At 40.8% G+C, this 27,146-nt stretch overlaps 1 protein-coding gene across 4 annotated transcripts in view; it reads left to right on the top strand.

Moving 5' to 3' along the window:
• Positions 1 to 27,146, top strand: part of camsap2b (calmodulin regulated spectrin-associated protein family, member 2b) — a 49,344-nt gene that overhangs the window by 14,010 nt on the left and 8,188 nt on the right. For 2 of the 4 annotated variants that reach the window (XM_088345570.1, XM_088345582.1), the window contains exons 3-18: positions 4,745 to 4,924; positions 10,039 to 10,122; positions 12,922 to 12,954; positions 13,880 to 14,021; positions 15,255 to 15,394; positions 16,636 to 16,726; positions 16,813 to 16,899; positions 17,024 to 17,093; positions 17,157 to 17,417; positions 18,893 to 19,523; positions 20,730 to 20,870; positions 20,948 to 21,140; positions 22,083 to 22,266; positions 22,916 to 23,540; positions 24,966 to 25,102; positions 26,904 to 27,118. In XM_088345570.1, the coding sequence (XP_088201696.1) occupies positions 4,745 to 4,924; positions 10,039 to 10,122; positions 12,922 to 12,954; positions 13,880 to 14,021; positions 15,255 to 15,394; positions 16,636 to 16,726; positions 16,813 to 16,899; positions 17,024 to 17,093; positions 17,157 to 17,417; positions 18,893 to 19,523; positions 20,730 to 20,870; positions 20,948 to 21,140; positions 22,083 to 22,266; positions 22,916 to 23,540; positions 24,966 to 25,102; positions 26,904 to 27,118 (3,214 nt within the window). The remainder of the gene's footprint in view (positions 1 to 4,744; positions 4,925 to 10,038; positions 10,123 to 12,921; positions 12,955 to 13,879; positions 14,022 to 15,254; positions 15,395 to 16,635; positions 16,727 to 16,812; positions 16,900 to 17,023; positions 17,094 to 17,156; positions 17,418 to 18,892; positions 19,524 to 20,729; positions 20,871 to 20,947; positions 21,141 to 22,082; positions 22,267 to 22,915; positions 23,541 to 24,965; positions 25,103 to 26,903; positions 27,119 to 27,146) is intronic. The other 2 variants (XM_088345575.1, XM_088345591.1) reach the window with 1 other exon arrangement.

The raw sequence follows: 27,146 nt of genomic DNA on the forward strand, positions 1-27,146 counted from the left end.
AGATCTGCTTAAACGCTCAAGGAAAGCTTTTTTATTCCGTAACTGAGAAAGATTAAGCAAAAAGTTTAGGTTGTAGCAGCTGTTGTGAAAATGATAATAAACTTGAGTTTATATGTACTGTAGGGATGGGTGATATGGCCGGCTTCATATTATAAAAGAATACTACTGTATGGAGAGCTGCTTATGTGCATATGATTAAATAAAATAACAAATAATATGAAGGAAAAATTATACTTGGTTTATTTTAGGTGTGACGTGAAATAGGCTGACCGAGAGGAGTAGCGGGTGGATCCGGAAGGGGGATATCAAGAAGATTTTCTTGCTAAAATAGTCTCTTTGTTTTTAATAATAGTCATGATCGTCAATTTGATACAGCCATATTCTTTATCTGTGGTATCCATGAGTGAACCTTCTTTTGTTTTTCTAGAAATCTTGTTTTTGCTTATTCCTTTAAAATCTCTGCTACATTTGGGGGCCATTACAAATAAATCCCATACAAAAAATGTACTTTTGTGTCGCTGACTTGCAAAGCACTTTCAAAACGCAGAAGATTCCGTATTGATTAAAAATAAAGCCATTGTGGGATGGAGTTCAGCCAATCGCATCTTTATGATGCCATGACGTAAAACATTGTCATACTAGCATTTAATATGTCATCAATAACCAATATGTTTTTGGGTCGTATTGTGCGGTAAAAACCGTAACGAGGGGTTCGAAAAAACTTCTTATTCAAAACCATTAAGTGAAAACATTGTAAGGCGGGGTCGCTGTATCCTGCAGATGTTTTTTTGTTTTTTTATTGTTTGTTTTTCTATTATCCTACTTACTTTTCAGAGGAGTGCCCTGTAAAATATTTTCTCTGAATATACTATGGGAGAGTGCAATATATGACGATCAGTAATGAGCAAAACACGGATAAAATCTATCATAATGCTTCTATCGGTTTTTTCCATTTCAACCTTTTTAATTTTTGGGTCTCATGGACTAATGTTTTAAAGGAAATATGCTTTTTTTTCGCGGAGCACATCAACAATTATGCCAAAGCGCTTGCTTTTCATTCTGAGCTGTAGAAGAATGACCTCACACTTTTCCATCCACCATAAAATAAGAAAAAATTCATTTGATAGAAAAAAAGGGATGAGCGGCTGGGGGGATGGTTGGGGGGGGAAAAGACTCTAGGAAAAGCGTCGTAAAGCATGAGAGAGGAAACAAAGTGGAGGACATGACGTGAGCTACTGCAGCAGAATGGAGGGCGGGATCCGTTATGAGGACCTCCCCCCTCACTTTGCATTCAACACACGCACACTGCAAAGTCTGTCATGCCTTCATGAGAGTGCGCATGACCTCCTCACTTTAATTAGCTGCTGAGTGTTAAAATACACTCTGTTTACACTGCAAAAGCAAGGAGGACTGCTATAGCATTACTGTCATGTAATAAAAAAAAACAGATCTCCATTTTTGTATTCATTTTTTCAACTTCCATAGCTACCAAATATTTTGTTGTCCACTCTGCAAGCAAATGACTAAATATGCAATTTCTTTGTGGAAAAAAACCCCACAATGTTATTTTCTGCAATTAAAACGTTGATCGTTCCAAATATTAAACAATTATATTCATATAAAATCTGAACAATAAACTAATTTGTGTATATTCTAAAAGCGATACAGTAGTTTGTTGTGTTTAGTGCTCCCTAGTTGTACAAAATAGCTTACATCCAGTAGAAAAGAAACAAACAAATTTATTTGAATGGGTTGGGCGGGAGGATTTCTTCCTTAACCAATAGGATCATAGGGACACCGTTTCCTGCGGTGTGTCTTGGGCAAGTACAGCCTGGAGGCGCCCATCCTTCTCCAGGCCAACAAACGTTTCGACCCGGTCTGGGCAAAAATACATGAACAACATTCCGATGTTAATTTGTATGAAAAATAAAACATGGGTCGAGAACTTTGTATTTCTTTTTCACTCTGTAACCCTCGTACCGGACAGCACAGTGCCATCTAGTGCTCAAATATTACACATTAGGGCTTAAATGTCATAACATTTCCAAAGAACCACTTTCAACCTATGATGGTTCTCTTAAAATCCATTTTCAATAAAAGTTTTAAATCTCCATTTTAAATATCTTTACCAATTAAAAATGTGATTTTCATAACTTGACAGCTCTGAACTCTTTTTGCCTTTATGCAAATGTTTACAATATAAATATTATATATTTTTTAAATAGTATATCATTCTATAATATACGATATAGATTTCCCTTTTATGATCATAATTACAGGGTGAACATCATTTTATATAATATTACTGTATTATTTTTTGCATTTATAATGTTTTCAATGTAAACATAACATTCGGTTATATTATGTTATCTCATATTATATAATGTTATATTTTCCTTTCTGATACATCATATATATATTTTCCTTTCCGTTTACAAGGTAAAATCATATATCATGCTGTATTATATTTTATATTTTATAATTTTTGCTATTATGATCATGTTTACAATGTAAGGATTTTTGATAACATGCAATATCATCCATCCATTATCTGCACCGCTTATCCTTAGTAGGGTCGCGGGGGTGCTGGAGCCCATCCCAGCTATCTTCGGGCAGTGGGCAGGGGACACCCTGAAGTGCCAGCCAGTCGCACGGCACACAGGGACAGACAACTCACTCGCTAATTCACACCGAGGGACAATTTGGACTGACAAATTAACCCGACATTCATGTTTTTGGAATGTGGGAGGGAACCGGAGTGCCCGGAATATACCCACGCAAGCACAGGGAGAACATGCAAACTCCACACAGGAAGCTTTGATCCCATGACACGCTAACCACTGCGCTGCCCATACAGTATCATATCATAATATATAATATTTCATAATTTTTGCCATTATGAGAACGTTATATCAGATTTTTATTTTTTTAGATTATTATTGCGTTAATGAGTTTCCATAAATGCAAACAATTACATTTTTAAAAATGTCAAGAAATGGAAATGTGTATTTTTCACAACAGCAAGAATATGAATTTGTTGAAGGACATGTTCTCTCTATAAAAACAAGTCACATAGGAAGGTATATCAAATACAGTATGTTTTCTGATTTTGTGTTTCCTCTCTCTTAAAGGATGATACTTATCATTTTTAAGAAATTGTTTTGGCACAGCTGCATTAAGTTTTAGTATAAACTTCTATAAGCAAGGTCAATCACAAAAATAAAACATGCATACAGTAAGGATAAAGATTGACGTTTCTTATAGTGCGACCGTTTGGCCATTTTTGCACCCTTAAAAGGCATGTGTGTCAGCATCATCACGTACACACAAGTCTTTTCTTTCCATCCTACAGTTTGCAGGCACCTGTCAGCTCGACCTTCACGAAATGCAAACAGTGCATGAGCTCAAGATTGCATGGGTCAGCAATTGCAATAGCCCAAGCTAGCTCAAGCCAACCTTTATATTTTCCATTCAATGCTGGCTCATTTGTCAGGTTGTTGTTTTAAAATGTACTGTTTCATGTCACAGGATTGTTTTTCTTCATCCCGTTTTGCTATTCTTTGATCAGACCGAACACATGTGTCACAGGGGTCTCTAACCTTTTTGAAGCTGAGATCTGCTTTTTGCATAGCTAAAATAACATGTTATTACTATGGTATTATTATGTTCTTACTAGGTTGTAATTATAAAAAGGTTAAAATAGGCTCAGTCAACCAATAAAACATCTGCCTTGTATAAAGGGCACTGAGTGAATTACATATATAAATATGAGGTTCATTTTTAGATGATATTGGAAGAATTTCTTATGATTTCTCATGCCAGTTAGATAGATATTTCCTGGAAAATCACAATGAGGTACTGGAGATGTATTTTCAGAATAGGTCTACAGGCTACTCAGATGTTCTTAATGGGGTTATTTTATATATGATATCATATTTTAAACCCAGAGCTGTGAATCTGATTTTCAAAAAATTAAATTGTTACATATTGATTTCTTTAGGTTGTATTGCATTTTATATTATAAATATTGAATCTAAATGTTGTTCTATGAGCAGATCTTTTTAAACATAATTTTCACTACATGGTTGTATCACTACAATACAAATTGTCTAGTTAATCATTTGTAAAAAAACAAGCCCATACAATATTATTTGTCAATGTTTTTGATTTTCTTGTTATTGAATAATAAATTGCTGCCTACATCAGGATGGTGTAGTCGGTTTTGTTGTTGTGTATCACATATTACTGTTTGCCTCCAGCAAGCATGTTTTTTCCAAGTACACTGCTGTCTGTTGAGAATGGTGAGTTGATCTTTTTTTTAAAAGAATAGAAAAATGTTTTTTTTTAATTTTATTTTTATTTTTATTTTAGATTCGGGGTACAGCTTGTATTTAATTATGTTGCTGATTTCATATGCTGGGGGAAATGCCGTTAGGAGGTTCCAAAAAAAACGCCTTATTCTACACCGTAAAGTGAAAACGTATCCCGGGATATATAAATACAAAAACTCAACGTTAACCTATGAAATTGGAAATGACGAAACAATGTCTTGGAGGTCACCGAGCAGTTGAGTTGAGATGTTTTTCAATTGACAGGAAAGGGAAATGGGGGTCACTTGGCCCGCCCCAGAGACAAACTTAAAAGGCCAGTGGAATGTCACGCTTTGTGTCTGCTCGGTTTTATTATGTAACTTGTATCGCGCGATCCATGCAGATATTTCATTTTTGTATGTTGACCTTTGTAGACCGCCCACCTGGCGCTGATCGACACACTTATGATGGCTTACACGGTGGAGATGATGAGCGTGGAGCGCGTGATGGCCTGCGTGGAGCGTCATTGCTCGGCTGACCCTTCCCACTTCGATAGCCATGTCAACCAGGGGCCGTATGACACAGAGGAGGCCATCATTACCTGGCTCAACAAGGTATGCAGCATAAGATTGTTAAAATCCCGCGGTAAAATATGGTCTGTTGATGTACTTGATAGAGTTAAAAAAAAGACAAGGCCAGTGTTACCTAAAAGGAATGTACACTAACCAATCCACCAACCAACCAACCAATCCATGAAACGACCCACCGAACAACCAATCCACTGGCCAACCAAACCACCAAGAAATCCACTAAACCACAAACCAATCCGCTGGCCAACCAATCCACCGAATGACCCACAGATCAACCAATCCACCAGCCAACTAATCCACCAAATAACTCACCGACTAACAAATTCTCTTAATGGTCCACCTAGCAACTAATCCCCTGGTCAACCAATCCACCTACAAATCAACCAATTTCACTAAAATACCCACTTACCGACGAATCCACCAACTGACATTAGACTGTTAAATGGTCAAACACATAGTAAATCTAAACTGCTGCTAATCTGTACATCTGTTGGTTTTGTTTGACTTTTTGCACTACTGGCAGTTCTTTATAGCTAGCCACTCCTTGCACATCTGTTTCTCTGCACTATTGTACTTACAGCGTTATTGTTACAGTGTTATTGTTACTGTTTACCTGACTTGTTTACCTGACTGCCCTTTTTGGACATCTGGTTAGCTGCTCCTCTTGCACTATTTGCGCTACTGTAAAATACTATACATAGCCATAATTATTTAGTATATTATTAGTACTCAATACTCCAACTCAATACAACATTTTATTTATATCTGTACATTCAAGGAAACTGTGCGGGTCAGATGTATCGACATTTCGTTCTGTATACACGTGTACTAGAATGACAATAAAGTAGATCTGAATCTGAATCTGAATCTGACCAATCGACCGACCAATACAGACAAAAAAGCTACCAACCTATTAACCAATCTACAGACTGACCCACCAACCCATCCCCTCACTGACCCCCCAACCAATTCATTGACTGACCTACTAACCAATCAAGCAACTAATCAAACGACCGACTGTTAGGTTCATGTCCCCAACATTTTTAATAAAACGCTCTGCAATATAGGACAAAGAGAATCGGTTCTTAATAATTAGTTACTTTATTAATCATCATATTGAGAGCCGCCGAGATTCTGCTGTTAGACATCTTTTCGCTCGCTCTGCCCTGCTTGCTGCGCTCTGGCTCGGCTCGGCTCTGGCTCTGAGGATCTCCTCGAAAAACCTCCCTTCTAATATTCAGTTTTTGCCTTTGCTACGTAGAGTTGATTAGTCTTCTTTCGAAGGTCTGCTTTCCATCCAATGATGACAGGTGACCTTGGTCCTGGGAAACTCCTTTTTCCCAGGCTCTTTGGTGAAGAACAATCTTGAGTTATGGGATGCCAGGTCAGGATGTATTTCGTTGGTATGTGAGAACAAAAACACAGTCTGTACATAAAAAAACAACTCATGGCCTTGAAGAGTAACTTACGGGCTGAGAACTCTTCAAAATGGCTGAGAACACATATAACATATTAAATGTCAACTGTAGGATAAATACAACCCCATCACCGACCCACCAACTGACCGACTGACCTACAAACCAATCGACAGCCCCCCTAAACCATCCACTCACTGACCCACTAACTAATCCAACGACCGACCAACCAAAACACTGACCAACAAACTGACCAACCAATACACTGACCAACCAATTAACCAATCCACAGAGCAAACAACAAAATAATCCATTGACCAATCAATCCACAGACAAACCGACCAACCAACGAACATACCAACTGACCAACTAATTTATCAACCCAACAATCCACCAATCAACTAACTAACTAACTAACTAACTAACCAACCAACTAACCAGGTTTCTTCTTTCTTTCTGTTCATGTCATCGAGTTGAATTGATTGCATTTTTAGTTGACCGCCTATCTTTTAGCAATTTTTGTGTAATACAGTATACAGACGCTGCCCTACTTACGAACGAGCTTGTTCGTAAGTTGAATTTTTTTGTCAGTTGCTTCAGTGCTTTATTTTGTATGTTTCAGGCTTGCACAAGTACCCTGTATTGTTTTGTACTAAAAAAATAAACGTTTCATAGGACAATATGCTCTATAAAGATAAATAAAGTTAATTTTAACTTACTTTTGGAAGACGAAGTTCAACGGGCGACTTTATCCTCCGTGGTAAAATGTGTAGGGAAAAAAAGCAATCCAACTTTTTTCTCAAAAGCATCAAGCTTCCATATTCCGCTTTCATTTTAAATGAAACAGCTCACCTCTTCTTTACACTTTACACCAACCATATTGTGTCACGAGACGTGGTGGCGTGGAAGGTGACCGGACCAGAACGGAGGCAGGAGGCATGAAGGGAGAACTCAAATGCGTTGACGATCCATAGGTTTTATTTAATAAAATAAAAGTCGCCCAATACTCCGGGGCAAAACAGAACAATACAGAGTTCCTCCGGCACGAACTTAACGGGACATGGCATAACAGACTAAAACAGGACAAGGCATAACAGACTAAACAGGACAAGGCATAACAGACCGGGACTGTGAAGAATGAGTAGTAATGAACCCGCAACCGCAGAGCCCACCATGCAGCCTTAAATCAGACCCACCATTAGTGGAACTGCTTTCAGCTGTTGCCCAGAGGGCGGGGCAGACTGGTCACCAGGGCGACCGTGACAGAGCCCCCCTCTTAAGGGACAGCTCCCGAGGTCCCAAAAAAGAAAAAATTACAACCTCACGCCCCGGAATGGTTCGACGCTCACGATTGGGGCAACCCCGCTCCCTCCTCCGAACACGCAGGAACGGGGAGAGACAGGCGCCATCTGCGTCGGGCGGATCGGAATCGGCGCTTGGCAGGGGGGGGTCCGGCGGGCAAGCTGGACAGGGGATAACAGACAGGCAGAACTGACGAGAACAGGACAGGCAAAATCAGAGCAGAATCAGAACAGGCAAAATCAGAACAGGTAAACAGGACAGGCCTCTACAGAAGAGTCGCACTCAGGGGGTTCAGGTGCAGAAGAGTCGCACTCAGGGGGTTCAGGTGCAGAAGAGTCGCACTCAGGGGGTTTCAGGTTCAGAAGAGTCGGACTCAGGGGGGATCAGGTTCAGAAGAGTCGGACTCAGGGGGGATCAGGTTCAGAAGAGTCGGACTCAGGGGGGATCAGGTTCAGAAGAGTCGGACTCAGGGGGGATCAGGTTCAGAAGAGTCAGACTCAGGGGGGATCAGGTTCAGAAGAGTCAGACTCAGGGGGGATCAGGTTCAGAAGAGTCAGACTCAGGGGGGATCAGGTTCAGAAGAGTCAGACTCAGGGGGGATCAGGTTCAGAAGAGTCAGACTCAGGGGGGATCAGATTCAGAAGAGTCAGACTCCGGGGAGCGGAAAGGGAACAGACAAGACAGGAGAGGAGAGGAAAGACGGGACAAAATCAGTACAGGCAGACTCAGGGCAGGCTTGGGAGTCGAACAGGCAGGCTCGGGAGTCGAACAGGCAGGCTCGGGAGTCGAACAGGCAGGCTCGGGAGTCGAACAGGCAGGCTCGGGAGTCGAACAGGCAGGCTCGGGAGTCGAACAGGCAGGCTCGGGAGTCGAACAGGCAGGCTCGGGAGTCGAACAGGCAGGCATGGGAGTCGAACAGGCAGGCATGGGAGTCGAACAGGCAGGCATGGGAGTCGAACAGGCAGGCTCGGGAGTCGAACAGGCAGGCATGGGAGTCGAACAGGCAGGCATGGGAGTCGAACAGGCAGGCATGGGAGTCGAACAGGCAGGCATGGGAGTCGAACAGGCAGGCTTGGGAGTCGAACAGGCAGGCTTGGGAGTCGAACAGGCAGGCTTGGGAGTCGAACAGGCAGGCTTGGGAGTCGGAGTCGGCCCGACGGGCAGCGGAGTCGGAGTTGACCCGACGGGCAGCGGAGTCGGAGTCGGACTTGCACGCAGGGGAGAGGGAATAGCAGGCAATCGGCACGGGAGTCGGGCAGGCAGGCGTCAATTCTTCCTGGGACCCCATTCGAGGCACAGCAAGGGCCACGACGGGCGGGGCCGTGGTTCGAACGGGCAGGGAAGGCCAACTCAGTAGGCGCCTGCCAAACTGCGCACTCCAGCTCTCCCCAACTCGCGCTGGGATCGTTCGCTGAGTTCAATTGTTGGCGGGTTCATTCTGTCACGAGTTGGCGTGGTGGCGTGGAAGGTGACCGGACCAGAACGGAGGCAGGAGGCATGAAGGGAGAACTCAAATGCGTTGACGATCCATAGGTTTTATTTAATAAAATAAAAGTCGCCCAATACTCCGGGGCAAAACAGAACAATACAGAGTTCCTCCGGCACGAACTTAACGGGACATGGCATAACAGACTAAAACAGGACAAGGCATAACAGACTAAACAGGACAAGGCATAACAGACCGGGATTGTGAAGAATGAGTAGTAATGAACCCGCAACCGCAGAGCCCACCATGCAGCCTTAAATCAGACCCACCATTAGTGGAACTGCTTTCAGCTGTTGCCCAGAGGGCGGGGCAGACTGGTCACCAGGGCGACCGTGACATATTGAACAGATGCATGAGATGTTAAACAATAAAAATGGCAAAGTTCTTAGCGCGCTGGAGATACAGTATAGAATGTTTACTCACAAACTAGGCAGAGGAAGCGGACTTCTTCTTTGGGGTGGATGCTGGGTAACCTCTCACAGCGCCACACGCCTAGCGGCGGAAGGAAGCACTACAGTAATGTCCTGTACTCTGAAATAGGTGCACTCAATACAAAATCTAACTTACCGCAATGTCCCGATATTTTTCGACATCCCCAAAAAATGTTTGAATATACCGTTTTTCGTAAGTCAAATGATCATAAGTAGGGGAGCGTCTGTTTATTATCGGAAACACTCGATGTGTTTTAACTCAACAAAGAATACAACTCTGAATTTCAGTTCTCATGATAACTCTCATGGTCATCGTTCGCATTTCACGCCCAAAGCCAAGACAAGCACGACTTATTTACAAAACCTCAAACACTTGCTGCATTGTTTCTGCTTTTGAAAACTTTGTGCAAATGGAACTCGTTTTTATTTGAATGTTTTTTAGTCTCGTATTTCGTTTTTTGCACTTTATTTCTTTTTGAAATGCGACTTTTTATGTGTGCACAGGTTAACGAACACCTGAGGGACATTCTTGTGGAAGAGCAGAAGCTGAAAGGAGGCTCCCACCCAGAATCAAATATAACGCCCAAAGTAAGAAAGGCAATGAAAAAATAGAAAGCTCATGATCGGCTTATTTGGGTAAGGGTCAGGTTTATAGTTGAGGGCTAAGGGTTAGGGCGCAAGGGTATGCGCAAAATGAGCGGATATATTTGTCATGCCGAGTTATTTATTCGTCTATTTCCCCGTGCATAATTTGCCCCAGACTGTGTAGCATTTCCTAAAGAGTCTAATTTTTTGGAAACCTAAGGGAAAATATATTTTTTAAATTCCTCTACTCTAATTACATATACAGAACTCTTTTTGCATCGTCACAAGCAACACAAATAGTACCATCGCTCGCACAGCTCTTTTCTCTCACATCGTACAAAGAGATGAACTGCTCAGTCATGCGCCAGCTGCAGAGAAAAGCTGGCATGAGTTGGGCGAGACTCTGGGTAGGGGGGAAAGAGGCAGTCAGCTGAGGCAAAGATGCTTATGTAAGGACCGAATAATAGGGAGATACATGCACATCTCACTCTTAAATGTCCTACTAGATGAAAGCAGTTGCCTATTGGTTTCATGTGAAAATACGTCACTTCTAAACCTTATGCAAGTGCTCCAATACTTAATGTCATACATGCCTTGGATCACTTATTCTTCCATCCATTATCTGCACCGCTTATCCTCAGTGGGGTCGCGGGAGATCACTTATTCTTATCAAGTGGATTCATTTTTTTTAGCTAAGGTTTTTAATTTAATTTTTCTATTTCTTGTTACATTTAAGGTGGCACAGAAGAGCAGTGGAGGAATTTTGCAAGATCAATAAACAAAAAACAAAACAAAACTTTTTTTTTTCAGAAAAGAAGTCGTTATGTGTCTAGTTCAAACTTCTCAATCATAGCACAAGTCAAAGTCAAGTCATGTTTATTTGTATAGCCCTTAATCACAAGGAGTCTCAAGGGGCTGCACAGATGATTGCAAACCACAGACTATTATGACACCATCCCCTGATCTAAAACCTACATGAGGGCAAGGAAAAACTCAAAAACCTCAACATGAGGAAAATGAAGAAACCTCGAGAAGGGACCGCAATGAGGTTATCCACCTTCCAGGATGACCAGCCTGCAATGGAAGTTGCAAGAACAAATAATACACAGATATTGTCAACATGAAATATAGCTCATTCATTAGCTATAGAATAGAAGTGTGTTTTAAGCCTAGATTTAAACATTTCCCATCATTATATTTTTATACCTGCAGTTCCTTAGCAGCATCTTCCATGAAGTCATCCAAATTCTTTGTCCCACCATTAAACTTGTCAAGGAGAAATATTGCCTCCTTCACAAGTTCCCTGTTGTCCAATAAAAAAGTAGCAAAATAAGTAAATTTTGTTTTTATTTTTAATTTGCTTTTATTAGGTAAACTAATCATATTTTCAAGTATTATTTCCCCTATGACCAGGTCGACTGCTCTTATTTTCATATTTAGTTTAAGAATTAATGAAACAAGCGTGTAATAAAATAGTGGTAATTGTATTACAATTATTATCATAATTTTTAGATGTCATGATGATGATGATTATACTGTATTTTCCAAACTATAAGTCACCCTTTTAATTAATAGTTTGGCCATGGTGTGATTTATACTCCGGTGAGACTTATATGTGAAATTATTACCACATTTTTCTATCATGGAGTTTTACAATTTAATTAGCAGTACTGTTTATAATTTCACGACCCTAGCACGGCGCGCCGTTCTCGTTTCCCGGCGCGCGGTTTTGGTGCGGCTTCCGCTTCACCGCCCCCCTAACCCCACAGGTCCCCCCTACCCCTTTCCCCCGCGGCCGCCCGTCCGTCGGCCGTAGCCATCGAGGGCCGCGTAGCGCCATATAGAGCCATCGCGGCCCGAGCGGGAGGCGCCGGTGTTGTGCCCAAATCAGACTCCTGTACAAAATCCTCCCCCTCTCGCGTGAACGCGCATTCTGCTGCACTTCAGACAGGCCGGCCTCCGCGCCGAGCGCCCGACCCGCTCGGCTTGTCGCGGTGTTGTGTGTATCGCGCCCGAAAGTACCCGCGCCGCGGGTTAGGGGCTCGCTCGCGACCCTAATAAGGATAAGCGGTGCAGATAATGAGATGAGATTTTATTTTTATTTTTTTTGAAGGGGCGTCGCTACTTCGAAGATTTTCACTTTTTGCGGGTGGTTTTGGTCCCCATTAACCGGGTCTAAAACATGATAATTAAAAAAAAAAAAAAAAATCGGGGGGGGAAGGTGCGCCGCTACTTCGCTGATTTTCACTTATCGCGGGTGGTTTTGGTCCCCATTAACCGCGATAACCGAGGTCTTACTGTATATTTATTATCCCTTTATTTATTCATTATTTTTATTTATTTTTGAATAATTAATTTGACATCTTTATAGTTAAAGTAGTCTGATACGCCATCCACTAAAAGGAGCTAGTATTTTGTTGTAAATTATATATTTAAAAAGTAGAGTTTTTTTTAGCACTAGTTTGTGGTTTTTTGCAGATGAGCGCCATGTGATTCAATAATTTTAAAGTGTGTTGGTTTTCTCCTGGTTAATATACAAACAAACTATTCATTGAGCCGATTTGACACAAACACATGAGCACAAGATGGTATTCCTAATCTGGGATGCTGTGAAGAATCCTTAACAGACGTCTTATGACTAAAAGTACATTTGTGGGTGGAGAACATAAAGTACCATATTTTACAAGTTCGCATTTATTTATAGCGATTTTATGAACTTTGACCTTTCTAGTGTATACAAAATCCGAATTTTCCCTAATTGCACTTTCTCCTGTTGTTGTCCAATCACCGTCCACCATCAAGTCTCCCAACAAATGGTACCTGAAACTTGTACCTGTAAGTCCATTAAATCATAAAACAGCTTTTCCCTGAACCTGACCACAATCCTGTCCCATTTGACCCCCAAAACTCCCTTTGCCTTGCATGTAGCCTCAAAACGTCTCCCCATTTTAAAGCCCTGATCTCCAATTGGTCAAAGGAACACAGAAATGTGGCGAGAGCTAATAAAAATATAGTAATTAAAAAAAAAAACATCTGGATTAGAATTTTTTTAAATACTTTAAGTTTTTTATTTAGAAGTTATAGATATAATTATTTTTCCTATACCTGTACGTATTTTTACCCGCAATTGTAATTAAAAATAATTAAAATTGTTTTTGAAAATCCGATATACCACAATACAGGTACGTTTTCTTATTTTAAGTACACTTTATTTCATAATTTATTTTAAGTATTTATTTTATCATTATATACAATTTGAAGTTTTCAGTATTTTATTTAAAAAAATAAATAGTCATGTTTAAGTCCTGTTTATTTGAACACAAAAATATCACAAAAATACACGTAAAGATAATATTAATATAATACAAAGGTTAATACCAATACTATTTTATAAATTTTTTATTTTAATATTATTATTTAAAAAAAAAAATATATACCACATGACAGTCTGCTAATTTTGAAGATACCTTATTTCATTTTTGCTTGATTATACTTCATTTTTATTTATACTTTTAGTGTTGCTGTATATATATATATCTGCACACATATGTATGCATATACAATAAATATAATTTACAGTATATTTTGTATTGTTACAGTATCATTATCATTGTTACTATTGCATGTTTTATGAGTCAGCCTTGCTGCCCTCGAGCTTCCCTCCTCAGCCAGAATGCACGGAAAAAAACATATCTGCCATATGACACACAAATTTTTCATATTCATAACACCCTTCTTTACTTCGTTGCCATGGTTTCAGGCTCGCCTCAGGAGGTCTAGCGTCCAGCAAAACAGCGCACCCTTGCTCCCCCTGGTGGACAACCTGCTGAAGGACAACACGGACGGCTGCGCCCTGGCGGCGCTGCTTCATTTCTACTGCCCGCAGGCCGTCCGCTTAGAAGGTGGGTAGGGGCAGGAAGGAAGGAGGGCAAACAAAGGCCTTTCTGCTGCAAAAAGGCCCCGGGGCGGCTTGTGATTGGTCACGAGGGATGAGAGAAGTTAGCCGGCTGCTATTTCAAAGATAAACAGCTAACACATGTGCACCAGATGTGAACTTGAGATCCATTTCTCAATCGTTTTAAAAAGTCGTACATAGCAAACCGCACACATCTCCATGATTCAGCCCGTTTGAGATCTTAAAAGAGCCCTGGCACAGACCGCACAACCGCTTATACTTACAGCTGAAGTGTTTATTATATAGCGACCCCTAGTTGTGTGAAATTAATGTATTTATTTTACTAATTTTAGGCCAGGAGTTTCTCTCAGATCGGAAAAGCCAATTTTTGCCATTTTGACTCATTTTTGAAGGCCTACAGAAAATTTAGTTCTGGTCTAGGTACATAGGTATAGGACATATCAAAAACAACTCTCATATTTAATTTGAAGACAAAAGTATACTTGTAACTATTACCATTGTTTAGTAAACAACAGGTGAATATTGCTTGTTTCTTGAAAATACTCGTTTCCGAATTTTTCGAAAGGGTACATTCCAATTTATATTGTTATAATCCTTTATTACATTAGTAATACCTCCAATATCTAAACAATGCTTTTTATAAACACAAGGACATTTTACTTGCAAAGTAACGTTTTATTGCAAGAACACAGAACTTATGCATGATCTTTGTAAGAGCTTTTTAGCCCCCGATGTTTCCGGTGAAGGTATCACATGATTTGGTTAACCATGGTGATCGCGGATGCGTGCGACATTATCCCTCTCTGACCCGACAATGACTAAGGGAATTTTTATTTAAAGGAATTACAAAATGATTAGTTAGTGAAATTACAACTTAAATTATATGCAATAATATCTACCACACAATGATAAAAATATTCAAGTGTAACAATAAGAAACTTGATTTTCTGATTGTTGTATTTATTTTCCAACATTTTCTCAATTTTATGACTGGACTTTGGGAAACGGGTGAGTTTTGTTACATTGAAAATACTACATTTGAAATCTTAGAAGAATTAATAATTCAATGCTTATTCTATTACTTTTTAAATTATTTTTCAGCCCATTTTTGCACTCTAGGAAATATTTTGTGTTTAATGGAAACCTTCGCCTTATCTTACCCGGTTTTATTGTCACCCCTCCCACATGTACACTTTTGGCCTCGCCCTCAATGGCGCAGATATCTGCCTGAAGGAGATCATGTCGCTGGCTGACAGTCTGTACAACCTGCAACTGGTGCAGGACTTCTGCCAGACTCACTTAAACCGATGCTGCCACTTCAGCCTGGAGGACATGCTCTATGCCCACGCCTCCATTAAGGTAAAAAACAAAACATCAAATTGAGTCTCTAGTGTGTTTGTTAAAGCACTATTTAGTGAGGGGTCTGACTCTTGACAAATTAAATATTTTTACTGTCCTATTCACTAGTTTATCTCAATTGCCGCCAGCCACTCAGATTAGCCACTTACACCAGCTCTGACCTACTCCCGCTATTGGCTCTTCTCAGCGGCTCCAGGTGTATTCAGCTCACTTGGTCTTTTGTTGTCCCTAGCAGGGATTCACAGCAGCTTTCATGTCCCATCACGAGCTGAAATCCATCCTTGAAAAAATTGAAATAGACTTTGCCAATCGGTTTCCTTGGGCTTCTGTAGTGTGTCTTCTTCGATTGCAACCACTTTGGATCCATTCTAAGCGACAAAGAGACCTCTAGTGGTGAATTGTTATATAAACACTGTTACTGTAAAATGAGGAACCATCAACCATCTGCTAGATTAAATCTTATTATTAAAAATCAGAAACTAAATATGAGGCGTTATCTTACAATTTATTGTTATTAATTTTGCCCGTATTCATTTTATTATTGATATTAACAGTAATATTATTGACGTTGTTGTAGAGGCTTTTTACTATATTTTGTATGTTTTATATGTATATTGTGTATTGAATTTTTACCTAAAGGATTATTAAGATAAAATCTTTGAAAAACAAAAATAATGTCTGAATCAAGCAAAACTGTTTATCAATTGAATCAGATTTTTTTTTTTTACTGTGCGCGTTTTATATTTTTAAATCATTTTTCATGTCACTCAGCTAAATCCACAAAGTACTGTGCGTGTTTGTTCTCGTTACAAAAGTATGCTTAATTTCTTCGTCTTGTTTATTTACAAGTTGCACTTGTAGATTGCTTGCCAAAAACATGGACTTACACTATATATGGATTGTACCATTTTTTCTATGGGTGCAAAAAATTGAATGGAAATGTCAACCAATACATATGAGGTCTTTTTAGCGAGTAATCCTGAATTTGTGTGTATAATTTGTCTCTGTCCTACAAGTCCCACAATGCCTTGCAGCATTAAAATATGCCAGACGAAGGGAAACTGCACGTGAGCAGTAATAACTCATAGATTCCTTGCGTTATGATATAGTACATATAATTTATAGTTCTCACTTCACGTAAATTCACAAATTCACTTACATGGGTGGTAATGGAATGGATTGATTGAGGAAATATAATAAACCATTCTTTATTATGCACGTGTGTCTCTCTTTCATCATAGAGTAACTACTTGGTGTTCCTGGCTGAACTCTTCTGGTGGTTTGAAGTGGTCAAGCCCTCGTTTGTACGGCCCAGAGTCTTTAACCCCAACGGTACCGTCTGTACCTCCAATAAAAAAAAATCTGTTTGCTAAATTTAATCCAGAAATGAATCCAATTATATGCTTTCCACTTTGCAGCCGGTCAGACTGTAACGTCTCGTAAAAACATGTCCAAGCAAAGCAATGTGGACAGACCGGATAGCCTGGAGGACGACACTGATCAAGGTATGAACTGAAAAGAACTAGGTTGATGTTACAATAGGTTTTGTTCGACGAGTGCAAACAGCTGCCATCTTGTGGCATTTAGGTATTTAGCGCTGATTAATATGTTGTCCCTCTCAAAACTTAGGTGGTATAAAGAGATCTACCTCGATGTCCTTTGTGGAAAGTTGTGCTGGAACCTGGCCACAAGAGAGATGGTTTGCACCCAAAATTTAGACCTTTGCTAATAAAAAATAAACTAATTTTCTCTTGTTTGCCAGCTCTTCCACAAAAGGAATCTCCTTCAATATTCCGCTGGACAGCAACACCACACCCGCCATCTGTGGAATGAGTCGCTCGGCCAGCAGTGACGGCCTGGGCTTTAAAGTCCACTACGCACCTCGAAGCGGCGTGACGCGAAATCTGTCCCTAACGCCAGTCATAAATGGGGAAAGCAGGGACGTCTTGGAGAACGAGGAGGACTTCAGTCCCCGCAAACCACTTGGCAGGAACAACACCTTTTCTGTCAAGAACAAAATCAGGTGTGTGCCAAATAAGAACCAAAACAATAGCAAAATAATTTACCATTTTCCATCCACCTTCATACAGGTATTTGTCACTGTAATATCATTTAATTCAAGCCTTATGAATTTGCGTTTTTTATATTTTTTGCCAATGTGGTCAATAGTTTTTATTTAGAATGTATTTTTTCCTCAATCAGCGACTGGAAATATGAGACAAAACAATTCAAAAAATTAGAGGAGACACATGACCGGAGACCAGGCAAGACACAGAAGACAAGAAAATGTACGAGTGACATTGAAAAAGAAACAAAGCATGTTGAGGTACTAGAGACAATGCGCAATGAGACACCAGGGATGAGGCATGACAAGGACGATAGACGAAGTAAGAAAAGACATAGGCAACGAGGCACGATGAGGCACAGCAGAGAGGAGGCACAACAAAGATGATAGACAGGCAAGTCTAAGTACGAGAGACTCCGTAATACAAAGTGTGAGAGACAAGGTGCGAGAGAGGAGGTACAACGAGGCACGACGAAGTGTACGAGATGGTGTACAATTTAAAAAAAAAACGTTAGTTGAGGCAAGAGACAAGGCACAACTGAGTGCGAGAGATGAGGCAGACATCATTGATGAGGTGAGAGTCATCAGGCGTGATGAAGACTATAGATAAGTCGAGGCATGAGGGACGAGACATAAGAGATGAAATGAAGGATGAGACGCGATGAGACGTGAGAAACTGGGCACAATGAGGCATGATAAAGTGCAAAAGATGAGGCAAAACAGGGTGTGAGCAATGAGGCACAAAAGGGCACAAAAGAGTATACGAGAGACTAGACATGAGGGACGAGAGATGAGATAAAGGATGAGACATAGTGAGGCGCAAGAGACTGGGCACAATAAGGCATGATGAGGTGCAAAATATGAGGTAAGCCGAGGCACCATAGATGAGGCATGACAAGGCACGAGAGATGAGGCATGATGGACAAGACACGAGGGATGAGGCATAACAAAGCACGAGAGATCAGGCATGATGGACAAGACACGAGAGATGACATGAAGGATGAGACACAATGAGGCGTAAGGGACTGGGCACAATGAGGCCGAAGATGAGGCGCAACAAGGCACTAGAGTAAGAGACTAGGCATGATGGGCGAGACACGATGAAATGTATACTAGTGCAAGCATTAGTTATTATCTCATTATATATTATAATTGCCATTCAAAAAATTAAGGTAGTGCCTGGTAACTATATTTGCACTTTACTCAAGATCTAAAAATCATATGTCTTGATAAATGCACACACAGGATTAAAAGACTCAGATATATTTTCGGCTTAGCAAACTACATTATTCACACCGAATTTTGTATTTTAGTAGGATTGGAAAATTGGCTTTGATGGTCTTTGAATTTGGCCGTGAAAAGGGTGTGAAAAGCCTGTTTATAAAAACCTAAAATAAATATCCACATAAACATATAAAAATGATGTAATGCAGGCATCCCAATGGCGTCCACCCCGACACCAATCACCATGGTGACTACAGCCCCTCCAGCCCTCCCAGCATCGAGGAGGCACTTAAGATCATCCACGACCCGGAAAGGCCCCACGCCAGCCTGGGCATGGGCGGACGAAACGGAAGCTTCTTCCTCCACGACACCCGAGCACCAACAACCCCGGGCTCGGCGGGCCGAGCGGACGACCCGGTCGGGTCCAAGACCCGCTTGGATGACAGCAACTCTCTGTCCACCGACGACACCGGCATCCACGTGAAGACGGAGGAGATCCAAAGCTTGGACGAGGACTCGTCCCTTAGAGACTATCCGGACATGGACCCCGACGGGGAGACCGCCTCGCGCTCCTGTCCCCTCCCTGACAGGAACGGGGAGGGCCGTTCCAAAGGGGTGGGCAGGTCCGACCCTGGCTGGGGCTGCGGTAGGGGGGACGGACAAGACGGATGTCTCTCGGTCAGCCCCATCTCTTCCGGCGGCTCGGGTGTCGTTCGCATGACCAGTTTCGCCGAGCAGAAGTTCCGCAAGTTGGAGGGGAAGAGCAGTGGCGGGACCACGTCCGAGAGTTCTGATATCAACACACCGGGCCGGCCCCTCTCCAGGAACGCGTACTTGCAGGTTGGTCTTGCCCATTTGTTTTATTAATCAGGCGATCATATCTTTCGATTTTGAACAAACCATTACAATTATTTTTCTATATGTAAATGCGCCCTCTTGTGATCAACCTTGACAACAATATTTTTGTCTTGTGCCAAAACTGCTCTAATATAGTTATTTTTAAAACATCTGAAATTCTTAACACTGAAATTGATGTCATATAGAATTCTGCTCTCTCCATCTCTTTTTACCTTCTCTCTATATCTTTTTATTTCTAATTATTTCAATGTTCTTATCCCTGTCTCTTTCTCTCTGTTTCCTTTCTATCCCTCCTATTATCTTGGTATCCCTATCCCCTCTCTTTCTTTTTTTCTCAATTGCTCTTTGTTTACCTCTTTCTTCACATATTTCTTTCCCCTTCTATCTTTCTCCCCCGCTCTCTCTGTTTACCTCGTCATCATCTCTTTCTCTTCCTCTGTCTCTCTCTGTCCGTGTCTCTCTATCTTTTACTTCTCTCTCCAACCCAATTCCCCCATATCTCTCTCAATTACTTTATCTCTGTATCTCTTTATATCTCAATATTTCTATCCGCCCATCTTCTTCTTTCTTTCTGTTTCTAACATTATCTTTCTCTATTTCGCTCTCATTTTACCCCTCTATTTCTCCATCCATATTTTTCTCTCTGTCAGTTTCTCTCTCTTTCTCTTAGTTTATCTAGTTATCTCTGTCCCTCTCTATCCCAAGCTTCCATTCCTCTCTCTGTACCGATATCCCTGTATCTGTGTCTCTGTTCATCTGTTTATCTCTCTCTCACTCTACCCATCTCTGCACCTATCTTTTCCTCTCTCCCAGTTTATCTCTTTATCTATATATCCACCCTTCCTCCCATCTCTCTCTTTCTCTGACCTTTCTCTTTATCCTCCATCTGCATCTGAATCTCTGTTTCTCTATCTCTCTCTTCCCCTCGACCCTTCCTTTTCTCCATCTAACTTGTTCCCTCCCTCTATACCCCTCTACCTATCTTTCCATTACCTCTCTTTTTACTTCTTTATCCATCTCAATTTGTCTATCCAGCCCACTATTTCTCCATCTGTATTTATCTGCCCCTCTATACATCCCTTTCTTTTTCTCAATTGCTCTCTCACTCTGTCTTTTTCTCTTTCTGTGTCTGTCTGTCCGTTCGTGCAATACTCCAGTCTGGATAACTCGATAGTCTTTTGCGTTTAGATCGGCACACCCCCTCTGCCAATAACGTCGCCGGCCACGCCTTCTCCTCGAGACCCCTCCCACCTGATTGCCTCTGAGATGATCCAGCTCAGGATGAAGCTGGAGGAGAAGCGCAGAGCCATCGAAGCACAGAAAAAGAAGGTAAGAAACAGGAGAAAAAATGTTTTCCTTAAGTTTTAGAAAAACAAAGGAAGTCACGAAAAGTCTCGTCTTCTCAGGTGGAGGAAGCCTTCACGAGGCATCGTCAGAAAATGGGCCGGACCGCCTTCCTAAACGTGGTCCGAAGAAAAGGCGTCACCGGGCCTCGTAACCTGCCGCCGTCCTCCAGTACCGGTCAAGGTGACATGGAGAGGACAGAGCGATGCAAGCCAGACGGTGCGGCACCCAAATCGCCCTGTGAAGATTTGGGAGGTGAGCAGCAAAGTCTAAATTGTCCAATAAAAACTGTGTGCATTTTATAGGGCTTAAAGGTGGGGTACATGGCCTTCAAGCCTAAGTGTAATATTCGACCGTTAGATGGCACTGTCAAATGAGAATGAAAACCAGTGCCACAGCAAGCAGAAAGACGCCAGACAAGCATGGCGGATTACTAAGTATGGATTCCACTTCTAATACAATACAATACAATACAATACAAATTTCTAAAAATATATATATAAAAATAACATTGGTATGATGATTTATGTATTTTGCCTAGTATTCAAATTTTTACTGAGTACAAGTTTTTTGTCCCACTTGGAGGCATTAAATATTACACACTGTCCCTTTAAAAATATTGAAAGATAAATATGTATAGAGTAAATACCAATGTGTGTACACATATAAATATATAATATATATAATATATATATATATATATATATATATATATATATATATATATATATCAGTGTTTGTCAGTGGATCATGAAAACAGTGAAAGTAAGAGAAGTCCTGAAACAAAGTCCAAACGCCAACCCAGACCCCCAAAAAGATGAAAAAAGAGTTTATTTGAGCGATTCTAAGAAATGCACATACTTGCTCACGCCACACAGGGAGCTTCACCTAATGATGATTTCAGCCAGAAAATGGCGTCAACAAGTAGAACCTTTTATGATTACAACATGGTACCTTAAAAAAAATCAAATATTAATGAAAAGAATGATTATTCATTTTAATGGTAAATGGTCTGTATTTAATGATTTAATTGTCAACTTCGCAAACACATTTCCAAAATCGTATTTTACAAAATGGACCCAAAGTGTAGATGTAGCTTCAAAAAGCAGTTTTTTGAAATCAATATATCAAACAAAAAGAAACGTTGATCCCGATGTTTTCTTCCGGGGGTTTCCTTGACAATTTCATGTCCGACAGGTTTGACCCCGGGTGAAACGGACCTGGCAGAGTACACTCGTTCCATCGAGCGGTTAAACACGTCGCTGGGATTCCTGCAGACAGAGATGCAGCGATTGGCTCAGCAGCAGGAGAGGATCATGTCCATTAAGGAACAGCAGCAAAAGGCTTGGGTCATTCCTCCACCGGCACCATCGCCACATAGGTACGATTCAAAAACTGAATAGATTGGGTGTTTTTGTTCAAACGGTCTTGGTTTTTACAAAAAAAAATGTACTGATTTACTTTTGGTGTCCATTTGATCTAACTGACTGGATTGTTTTGTACTAATTGACACAATTTTTTGGGTTGAGAGGTGATGGCGTGTTAGAGGGAATATTGGTCTTGACTGAGCACATGAGATTCTGAACTGAATGAAGTGAAAGGCATTGTGGGAGGTAATTCAACTGCTAGCAAATTAGCATTTTATACTGAATGATGCCAACGAACAGCAAACAGGCATTTTAGTGAGTGATGAGGCACGAAACTCACTGAGATTAATTTTTAGTTTTTGGTCTTTCAAAATAAATATTTATTGATGTAATGTATTTTGGAGAAAAGAGGGGCTGAAAAACATCGTAAGGTTGGGTCCGCATATTCTGGGGGTCTACTGTATTATTTTTTTAATATAACTGTAATATGGGTTACAATACCATTTAGTCAAGACTTGTTGGTGTTTTTGTATGTTAGTTTTCTCTTTTAAGTCTTTTTTTATGTTTATTCTTGAGTTCCATGTCTAACCTTGTTATCAGCAATGTTATAAATGACAATAAAGACAATTCTAATTTTACTTATTACGATGTTTCCCCACCCAGGCAACTCCGCGATATGCGCAGCAGCAGCGTAACGGGAAGAGCCCCTACTAAAGGATCTGTGGGCTCCCTGTCCCCAATTTTGCCCTCGTCCGGTTACGTCAACCCAGCTAGTCGTCCTTCGGCAGGCCTGAAGCGGCGTCCTGCTTCATTCCATGCCAGGACGCCTCGGACGCCGCGTCCCAGCGACCTGAAGATCACACCCATCCATCGGATGCTCAACACGCCAACCTCCGTGGACAGCCTGCCCCGATTGAGACGATTCGCCAACAGCCAGACGCACACCAGCTCCTTTGCCTACTTGAGTCCAGACGTGGAAGCTGGGACTCACGAAAACCAAGAGAACAAAGAAGACATAAAGAGAAAAGACGAGACAGAGAAGAACCTCGGAGGAACTCCAGCAGCCAGAGAGGTAGAACAATCAGGAAACCAAGAGAATGAAATCATGAGGATGTCCGAGGTCTTGTCTCAGCCCAAGTCGGAGATCCAAGGACACAAACTTCCCTCGGACAAGAAAGAGCTACTGGAGGTTGCACTGACCGGAGACTGTCCGACACAGAACCAAACTGAGGAGACCGCAGCAGAACTTGGAGAGGACCAGAAGATGTGTTGTGGGTTCTTCTTCAAGGTCAGTTGCCATTCTGGCACATCCAATACAACAAAATGGAACATTTTCTAAAAACACAAAGTTACATGACCCAATTTGGGTTAACATTTGATCAATTCAATGGCACTCTCTGTTTTTTTTTTCTTAGTTTTTTTTTTTGTGAATTTGAATGATTCCATCATGGCAGATCCAATAAAACAAAATGGACCAATTCTAAATATACTCGGTTAATTAACCCAAATTACTTCACACTTTGTTGTTTTTGTTGACTAAAATGAATCTTCTTCAAGGTTAGTTGCCGTCACGGTAGATCCAAAGCAACAAAATAGAGAGTTTACTCAATGCACTGGGTTCACTAACCCAAATTGGGTGAAGATTTTATTGAGGTCATCACTTTTATATATATTTAATGGAACTTTCTAGGTTGGTTTGCAACAATCATTTTACAGTTTGCATTGTTTCGAAGTCACTTTTTTCCGGGGTTGTTTTGCTATAAAAATGCAGTTCATTTACCATTTACTGTACAACCCAATTTTTATTTGGTTTGTAACATTTTTTTCTCTGATAATTTAAATTAATCCTTTTCAAGATCTCTTGTAGTCACTGCAAAAACCAATACAGAAAATGGACCGTTTAACCTTCAGCGGTTTTATCAACCCGTTCAGTTCAAAGCCTAAACTAAGTCAATAATCGATCAAGGTCATCACTTTGATCAATTTATTAGAACTTTCTGGGTGGGTTTGCAACAAAACAAGCCTGTTTGGTTACATTTTCTAATCCTTAAAAAAAAAAAAAAAAAAAATATATATATATATATATATATATATATATATATATATATATATATATATATATATATATATATATATATATATATATTTAATATATATATATATGGGCAGCACGGCGGCGCAGTGGTTAGCGCTTGTGCGGCACAGTTCATGTCATGGGAACCTGTCGTGGGTTCCAATCCAGCTCCAGACATCCTGTGCGGAGTTTGTATGTTCTCCCCGTGCTTGCGTGGGTTTCCTCCGGGCACTCCGGTTTCCTCCCACGTTCCAAAAACATGCATTTCAGGTGAATTGGCCGGTCCAAATGGTCCCTAGGTGTGAATGAGCGAATGAGTTGTCTGTCCCTGTGTGCCCTGCGATTGGCTGGCAACCAGTTCAGGGTGTCCCCTGCCCACTGCCCGGAGATGGCTGGGATGGGCTCCAGCCCCCCCCGCGACCCTAATGAGGATAAGCGGTACGGCTGATGAGATGAGATATATATATATATATATATATATATATATATATATATATATATATATAAAATTAAAATATCTATAAAAAAAAAAGTTTATTTCATTTTACCTTTAGATGGCATCAAATGTTACACACTCTTCAATTTTACTTATTCCTTAATATTTCTAACAAAGTTTTTCCTCCATCCTTTGAATCCCAGGACGACGCAAAAGACGAAGAAAACATGGCGGCCAAGAAAGCAGCCCTGCTGGAGAAGAGGCTGAGGAGGGAAAAGGAGGCGCAGGAGAAGAAGCAACAGCAGGACCTGGATCAGGAGCAGAAGAAGGAGTCTGCGAGGTTTGATGCTCTTATTTTGAAAGTAGAATTCAACAAGTATTCCAAATATGGAACCTTTTTTTCATATTTTTGAATCAATCAAAATGTATTTGTTTAGCACTCAAAGTGCCATATAAAATATTCAATGTACAATAACAAAATAATATATCGAACTCCCCTTTTCCCCTACCCAACAACCTTGGGGGCCAAATACACAGACACACATAATGGTTTAAATAAAAATAATTAAAAAAATAAATTAATACAATTATGGCAAGGCACAGACCTTTGCCAGAGACCTTCAAGGACCACAAGAGCAGATATAGATAAAATGATTTGATGTGAAGAATTGGCTTGGAGAGGAGTCCGGAGAGCAGGGAATTACAATCATCTAATCAAGAGGAGTTAAACGCATGCATCAGCACCTCTATGTTTGCCTGAGATAAATGTGGGAAGACCTTGGCAATATTGTTCAAAAGATAAAAGAGAATTGCTTTTGAAATTTTTGGGAAGAGTCCGTAGAGCAGTGAATTACAATAATCTAACAAAGAAAGCACAACAGCGCCTTTATCAAGTGATCAAGGGGTCCACCACCGTTCCTGACCACATTCCACCCAGGAACCATCGAAAGCATGCTTTCCAGCTGCATTGTTGTGTGGGGCGGCAGCTGCACGAACTAAAACAAGAAGGCCCTACTAAGCATTGTAAGTACAGCCGAAAGGATAATTGGAGTACCACCCACTTTCCTACAAGTTAGCTACACCACCCAACTCACCCGCAAAGCCATCTCCATCACCAACGACTCAACCCATCCAACAAACTGTCCATGGGAAATGATAGAAGCCTCCGCTCTCGCACTACTGGATTCACAAACAGCTTTATCCATCGAGCAGTAAGACAACAGAACTCTCTCCCCACCTAGTAAGAAGAGAAATTAACATTCATGACTGCACACCAACTTGCACACCTGCTAATTGTATCTATTTCTTTAACCCATTTTATTGTTTTACCTTTAACATTTTCCAATTGTTGTCTGGTCATCGGAGAGTGGCAAACGGAGTTTCGGTTTCTTGTATGTCAAGTGCATTTGAGGAATTGACAATTAAAATTGACTTCGACTTTGACTAAAAAGCATGCATTAGCACCTACCTGGGAGAGAAATTCACAGGCGCTGTATTCTTCAGATGATATTAATCAACCACTTGCAACAATCCTTTTGGAGAGTCTTGAGAGCAGGGAATTACAATAACCATTAAAACGTAAAGGGCCTAAATTGAACCTTGGAGAACTCCATATTTAATTTAATAGATTCTTACGAAAAAATGTTGCTCTGTCAGGTAAAATAAAACCAGTTAAAACAGTTGATAAGTCTATTCAGTTTTTATTACTGGACACCTGCAAAGGACATTGCATAGGATAACAGTTTGTCAATTTGACTATTAAACCTCAATGTTGTTTGTTGTTTTGACTATAATGCACTGGTTGCATCATTGTTGCTGTCGGCCAATAATGTTGCTGTTCTTTGATTTGCACACCCTTTAGGGCAGTTCTGCTTTTTTGTAATCTAGGATTTTTAATGAAAGGATAGGGCTTGGGGTAGGAACTTTTAGAATAGGTTTGAAATTCTTGTCTGAGGGTTGGGTCGTCTCCTGTTCTCCTTGCAAGTTCAATATCCATTCATGTCTTCCCTCCTCATTTTCAGTGTCTACTATACTATAAACCTATCAACAGTACAAAAGATGCCCACCAGGTTTCTTAGTCTATTTAGTAAAATTACCTTGTTATTAATAATTTGACCTTGACAGTCGTCCTCTCTGCCCAGGTTGAAAGCGGAGGAAGAGCAACAGAAGCGGGAAGAAGAGAAAGAACGGCGAGAGTACATTAAGCACGAATATTTGAGGAGGAAGCAGCTCAAGCTGATGGAGGAGATGAATCAGGTGGTCAAGCCCAGATCTGCAAGTTTCAAGAACAAGCCTCGGCCCAAGTCCTTCCACAGGGATGTTGCAGAGCCACCTGGCCTCCCCTTTAGGGCAACAGGTAGGATAAATATAAATAGTTTATGCAA

Source organism: Urocampus carinirostris, chromosome 1, assembly GCF_059441175.1.
Source record: "Urocampus carinirostris isolate Australia breed hairy pipefish chromosome 1, RoL_Ucar_1.0, whole genome shotgun sequence".
In the NCBI taxonomy this organism is placed as follows: domain Eukaryota; kingdom Metazoa; phylum Chordata; class Actinopteri; order Syngnathiformes; family Syngnathidae; genus Urocampus; species Urocampus carinirostris.